The sequence below is a fragment of the Lygodium microphyllum genome, chromosome 11 (assembly GCF_053477565.2).
Source record: "Lygodium microphyllum isolate KBCC chromosome 11, Lygodium_microphyllum_v1.1.10, whole genome shotgun sequence".
Taxonomy (NCBI): Eukaryota; Viridiplantae; Streptophyta; class Polypodiopsida; order Schizaeales; family Lygodiaceae; genus Lygodium; species Lygodium microphyllum.
Genome location: NC_141145.1, coordinates 118,805,413 through 118,812,374, shown reverse-complemented (window position 1 = coordinate 118,812,374; position 6,962 = coordinate 118,805,413). Strand labels below are relative to the sequence as shown.

Genomic DNA, 6,962 nt, shown 5'->3' with positions numbered 1-6,962 from the left:
ACTTCTTTTGAAGATTTGCGTACTGTTGATAGCGTGATCTGTGATACTTTTAGGGATGCTTGCATTGCAAGGGGCATGTTGGAGAGCGATAATGAATATGTTGTGTGCTTAGAGGAAGCTGCCTCTGTGCAAACTGGTGCTCAACTCTGAACTTTATTTGTTGCAATTTTGGTCTTTTGTGAGCCAGCTCGGCCTGGCCATCTATGAGAAAGATTTATGGTGCCAATGGTAGAGGATATCATGTATAGATTGCAGTTACAGCATGTGCATGCCTCTCTTGGTGTTCTGCAGCATGAGGCATCTAACATGGCTTTGTTGCATCTACAAGACCTTTTACGCCATGTAGGATGAAGACTTTGTGATTTTGATGGGTTGCCTGATCCACTTGCAATATTCTTGTTCAGAGTGACCTTGCTCGGTTATTGAGACAAACAAGCCTTATTTTGTGGGATGAGGCTCCTATGACCCATCGACATGCCTTCGAAGCGGTTGATAGAACTCTAAGAGATGTTATGAGCTATGATAAGCCATTTGGTGGAAAAGTTGTTTTGTTTGGGGGAGATTTTAGACAAGTCTTGCCTGTTGTGATAAAGGGAACACGTGAGGATGTTGTTAATGCTGCATTGTGTTACTCTGATTTGTGGCGTTACATAAGGGTGCTAAGGCTATCTGGCAATATGCGAGTGTCGATAGCTGGTAGTGTGGTGGACAATGGGTTCATCTATTGGATTCAAGGAATAGGGGATGGAGTGGGTGTTACCGAAAGTTGTGATAAGTTGTGTGTCCCACCTGGCATGATATTAAAAGGGCACTCTATCGAAACACTGATTGATAGTGTCTACAGTGACGTGTCCAATGTGGGTGACTACACGTCGTACTTTAGTGAGCGAGCTATACTTGCCTCGCGGAATACAGAGGTGGCTACTTTGAATGATCGTGCATTGCAACTAATGCCAGGGGAGGTCAGGTAGTACTATAGTGCAGATTCAATTGCAGAGACCGACGACTCATTTTTGTACTCTGTTGAGTATTTAAATACATTAGACCTTGGAGGTGGATTTCCTCCTCATTTATTGCTGCTGAAGATAAATGCACCTATTATTCTTCTAAGAAACCTAAATCCAGGAAGGGGTATGTGTAATGGTACGCGATTGATTTGTAGAGCTTTCAATAGGAAAGTGATAGATGCTCAGATAATAACAGGGGAAAATGTGGGCGAACGAGTTTTTATTCCCCGTATTACTTTTGTTTCGAATGCTACACATTTGCCATTTACTATGAAGCGGAGACAGTTTCCCATCCGGTTGGCATTCGTTATGACAATCAACAAGTCACAGGGGCAGACTTTGTTCATTGTTGGGCTTTATCTAAAGGCACCAGTATTTACACATGGTCAACTGTATGTTGCATTTTCAAGGGTAAAATCTTCGCATGGTGTGAAAGTGCTATTGGGTGAAGAGGATGAGGGTATGACCATAAACATTGTATACAAGGATGTTCTCCGAAAGGTGCAGTAATGTGCATTACTTTCTTTGCGGAGATGTAGTTATTGACGACCATGTAGGGACATTGGTTTTGCATATATATGACCATGCAGGGACGTTGGTTTTACATATGTGTGAATTGCTCTCTATGCCCTGTTTGGTTGGCATATACTCTTGGAAGTATAATTTTTTCATATTTCACTATTCATTTAACTTTTGCAGATGCCTACCCTAGAGTGGCACTATTACCCAGCTTTTGACTATCAAAAGGAGCTGCAATGCACATTACTCACTATAGCGACTGATAATATCATAAGAAGGATACTTGCAAGGGTCATCGAGCGTTTATATGATGATGTTAATATCGACATCAAGCTCCCAGTTTTTATTGAAGTTGTACATTGTGGATACACGCAATGTTTTCGGGTGCATATGTACGAGGTTGACCATAAGAAGAGATTTCAACGCTCCCATACAGATAAGATACCGAGGCATTGGTTTAAGTATGGGTTCAAATATTTGGGTTGTTTTGTGACACTGCATCAACGTTTGTCAGTACCTACGGAGTGGTTCACAAATGTTCGACCAGGTATTATTATTGTTGAGATGGAATGATCTTTGTTAGTTGTTCCATGTACTTATATTGTAATTTTTGTTCTAATGCAGGTGGTGAAGAGAGAGATAGGACCGTTGCATCGCCCATGCGATTACCAATGGAAACTGTGGAATCGTTCCATGCTTCACCTTCACATATTTTGCTCAAGGAGGAGGATTTTGTTAATGATTCCTCGAAGAAAATGAAGATTTCTTTCCATTAGGCGTCTTTGAGACATTGTCTTTTTTTGTAGGCATCGGCCATTTGCCTATGGTACTTGGAAACACGTCGGTGCCTTATGCTTGGCCTTTGTGGCTTCGTTTTGACTAGGTCTCTTATAGAAATTATTTTTGTGGTGCTTGGTCTCTGCCTCAATTATGACCCGCTTTAGTGTAACATTGTTATTCCACGTACTTATACCGTTGCATTGCCGATGTGATTACCAATGGAAACTATGGAAGCATTCCCGGCTTCGCCTTCTCATGTTTTTCTCAACGAGGAAGACATTGTCTTTTTTTGTTGGCATCGGCCATTTGCCTATGGTGCTTAAAAACACTTGCGTACCTTATACTTGGCCTTTGTGGCTTCGTTTTTCAGTATTGCGCTATTGTTTCTAATTATCGCATGTGCAAGCATATAATTTCTTACATTTATGTCGAGAGAAATGTTTGTAGGTATGGTGCATGGAAGAGATTGTTTTTATGTTTGGCATTTTGTGTTACATTGGTTTGAAACTACTTTTAGTTTTAAGTTTGGTGTGTGTGTGTGTGACATAGAGAGGGTGCTTAGAGAGAATTGGGGAGAGAGAGAGAGAGAGAGAGAGAGAGAGAGAGAGAGAGAGAGAGAGAGAGAGAGAGGTTGAGAGTGATTGAGTGAGTGAGTGAGTGTGGATACAGAGGGGGGAGGTGTAAATGGGATCAAAGATAGAGGGGTTGTGAGTAGAGGAGAGTAAAGTATGTGATGTTTTTGTGATAGCATTTCCCACTATGCGATAGGGAAGTGAAGCTACCGTGCGATAGCACGGCAGCTTCACTTCCCTCGCACCCCGCTTCGCGGCAGCGAAGCTGCAGCGAAGCGGGATAGCGTTCCTTGCGCGCTAGTCTATAAAATTCACTCTCTTTTTTAATATATTTTAAAGCTTCGTACAAAAAATAAAAGCCTAATGAATAGCCTTAAAGGATAAAGACCTTACGGATAGCTTAAAGCTATTCAATCAAGCCTGGGCCGCCGTCAATCAACGACCACCTACGTTTCGAAATTTGACGCCATTGATTAATGCCACCATAATTCATATCTTTGCCTGTGATTTCGTCAACGATAATTGCCATCATTTCCTATGATCTGGTTTATGTCACTAGATGCCTTTTAGAACCAATCTCCTCGTCCTCCAGGCCAATAGTTAGTGGTATAAGCATCCTCTCCCTCCATTCCATTGTACCCTTGCTCTTGCTCATAACCTAGCCTTTAGCCACCATTGCCTCTCTGTTTTTCCAGTTCTGAAGGGGCTAGCTTCAGAACTCATAAAGGTCCTCATACTCTTAATAGCTGCCATTCGTCCGAGTTTTCTTTTCTAAAGCTAGTGCATTCTGAGTACAAACTCCACCATATTGTCACGTGCACTAGTCCATACACTGAAAGCAAATGTGGTGGTTCCTTGTGATACCTTGGCAATATCCAAGGCCAATAAGTTAAAGAATAGTATTGATCTAGACTAAAACACATCCCATTCTACATGCAATCTTGCAATCCATATCACTTGTTGATTCCACTTTTTATCACCATAAAAAGACTGCTCTGCCTTGCTAGGAGAACCAACACCAATCCCTTTACTAATGATGTATTCAAGAAAGTCTATGCGATCAATGCTGTAAAATTTCTTCAATTTGTCTTTACACCCATCGAGTCTTCAATGCGACTGATATTTCCTTCATATGTACCTCGCTTTGTTCATGCAATGTGTCCTAACAAGAACATGCTACGGAAAAATGTAAACCGTGCTCAACCATACATGATTCGAGAAAATATGCAATATCAGATCCATGATATGCAACCAATCAAACGATGCTCCACACAAAAATAATGTGTGCAGTGAAAAATTTGTGCTGAGCCTTTCTACATGTGCTCATGCATCATGCATAATGCAAACACTGTTCCTTAATTATTTAAGATCCTTAACCTCAGCTCTCAACACTCATCAAGAAAATGTCGTACTCCACTCCACCCGCCCAAAGTCTCACTATTGCTCAAGAAAAATAACGATCGTCACGAGATGTTAACCAAGAAAAAAATCCATCTCACAATTGGCGGTAACCTTCACGACCTCAAACTCACCCAACCACCTTTCTCACTCATCCAGAGGTTCCTAACTTAGTGATGAAAATCCCATCTCTTGTGTGTGTAAGAGACTATGTGTGCTCAATGAAAAGTGCTCTCTCAAGTGCACGTGCAACTAAGATTTACTGCATATAGTTGTAGCAGGCTCAACGATAGTGCAAAACATGTATCAACCCAACCCATGGCATGGAAGTATTTGATAAGAACAGGAGACGACCCTCGAGTGCAGTGCAACTAACAAGTGCAATGTTGGTGGGTGAAAATGAGCGATCAGGGACATGATGTTGCGTGGAGTCAAGTGGGTAGCACATGCAAATATCATTTTTTTGTGTTTCTAACACTTACTAGTAGCAGGAGTCACATTTATAGATGGAAATCCTAAGTGATACCATGGATGTTTGACACGTGGTTGTGATATTTCAGTTTTGAGACACGGGCCTCATGTAGGAAGAGAAGGAAATGTGTTCTCGCTTCTAATTTTGAGTCCTCGAGTGGAATTGTACATAGTAAGGGGCATGTTTGCCATCTAGCAACTAAGGGGAAGCAAGGGGCAGCTCAGTAAAATAGGGGAAAAAGAAAAAACGTGAGGAGTTTTTTTAAGAAAAGAAAAAAGAGAAGAAAGGGGTTCGAATCAACATAAGAGAGATAGAGAGAGAGGGAGAGGGAGAGAAGAATCTTGCAGCTTGAAGAGAAGGGAGAAATCTCAAGCTTAGAAGAAGAACAACAAGTTTTAAGAAAAAAGAGACCGTGAAGCTGAAGTTATTGGAGCCGTGGAGCATGATGGTAGGGCTATTGAAGTTAATGGGTTGATGCGAGTTCTCAGTTTTCAGATGATGGTACTAAGAGTGTTCTTTTTGTCTTGTTTTCTTCTACTACTGCATGGGATAGAGAGTATGCAAATCAGTTCTAATGTATGGATATGAGTGAAAGACAATAGAGGGTTATTCTTCATCATGTTGAGAGTGATGTATGTTAGTTGTTGCATGAGGCTTTCCATCAGCAGAGAAGAATGGAAGTAAAGGGTCTCTACATCATCTGAAACAAGGTATGTGGCAGGGAACATGTATTATGGACAGATGTTGAATGCATGGACTTGAGTACTCTTCATCAATGCAATATATGCTAAGATGTATTTGTTGGTATGCTGAAATGACAATCTGAAATCAAGGAAAGCGTCTTCCAGTTTGCAAGTTTGTGCTTTTGGAACAAAGAAGTTGTGTTTTGCTCTATAGAGCATGCATAAATTTAGGACTACAAGCTGTGCAGAGCTATTTGAGGACAACAGATCAAAGAATTTGGCTCTGAGTTGTTCTAAAGAGTTATAGATTGGAAAGAGAGATACAACTTTCCTTTTTGAAGCTTGAAAATCTAAGATTTGGTTAGAAAGTTATGAATTATTCTGTGTAGTGCTCTATGAGGAAACATATGAATTCAATAGCATCTATGTCACCAACTTGGTTTCCCATGAAAGTCATCATGATTTTCCATTGCTATATCAATGTAAACTTTGTTTTTATGTAGTAATGGAATGTCTATAACAGTGAAATGCTTGCAACCACTGAGTTGGCATGAAGATTTGCCTTATAAAGCTTTGGTAACCTATGCTTTTTGGTTTGTATTTGTGTGATATCTGAGAAAAGAGGAATAAAAAGGATGTACAACTTATTTTATGCTAATTGAGGCAACCATGCTTTGTGGGGCAGTTTGCTACGTGGGGTTGCTATCCCTAAAAAAAGGTTGTGTGAATTTGAAAGCTCGTGTTGTTAGAGTCTCAACCATAGTTGTTTGAGCATGAGATTCTCTATAAAAGTGGTAAATTTTGAGCTTGAAGGTTTAACTGCTAGAATAGTTGGCAAATCTGAATTTGAATATGAGCCTATTGCAGGCAAGGCAGCCTCAAATGCAACCTAGATTTAGAGGACCTCCAAGAAATAGATGGGAAAACTTTGAAAGCTTTAATTGCAGGGAGAGAGGTCATATTGATCTTGATTGCCCTTATCCAAGAAGAACAGGAGGGGAGATGTATCCCATGCCACAATAGAATGCTAGGCAAGACCCTAGACCTCAACATGAACAAAGACCACTTGAACCAACTAGGCAACAGTTGGAAAGAAGACATAGTGAAGGCACATCGGGGTATGAATTTGATCGAAATCAATATGTCTGATGATGGGAAAAATGCAAATGTTTTTGCTAACAAGAGAGTCAAAGAGAGGGATACTAAAACTGAAACTCAAAGGGAAACACAGATTAAAAAGGGAAAACATGTTGCAGATGATAGCAAGAAAGCTAGACAATGAAGGAAGATTCAAATGGGGGACTTTGCTTTGGGAGTCAATCAAGCTCCTTACAACTTGCTTGAGGATTTAAAAGGTAAGAAGGCTGATTTTACATATGGTCAGCTACTGCATATGAACTCATCTCTGAGGAGGCAATGGCATGGATTGGTTAGCATCAGGAAAGGAAAAACCCAAACTGGGCATGTTGGAGTGGTATACCTATATCAGATGTGAAAGACATTATACCTATCATGGACGCATGGATGCACG

General features: G+C 40.6%; 1 protein-coding gene across 1 annotated transcript; it reads left to right on the top strand.

Annotated features, from left to right (window-relative positions):
• Positions 1-225: 225 nt before the first annotated feature.
• On the top strand, positions 226-1,517 carry LOC148029289 (ATP-dependent DNA helicase RRM3-like). The gene is made up of 5 exons (XM_087688545.1): positions 226-297; positions 405-715; positions 836-967; positions 1,163-1,303; positions 1,418-1,517. Exons 1-5 carry the CDS (start codon positions 226-228, stop codon positions 1,515-1,517), a joined length of 756 nt encoding a protein of 251 aa, XP_087544671.1.
• Positions 1,518-6,962: the final 5,445 nt, after the last annotated feature.

What these genes read in the sequence shown, in the direction of transcription:
- LOC148029289 (XM_087688545.1), top strand. Translation starts at nt 226, where the DNA reads ATGGTAGAGGATATCATGTATAGATTGCAGTTACAGCATGTGCATGCC. An exon ending in GGTAGTGTGGTGGACAATGG is followed by an intron (nt 716 to 835) that starts GTTCATCTATTG and finishes ACTGATTGATAG; the next exon opens with TGTCTACAGTGACGTGTCCA. An exon ending in CGGAGACAGTTTCCCATCCG is followed by an intron (nt 1,304 to 1,417) that starts GTTGGCATTCGT and finishes TGCATTTTCAAG; the next exon opens with GGTAAAATCTTCGCATGGTG.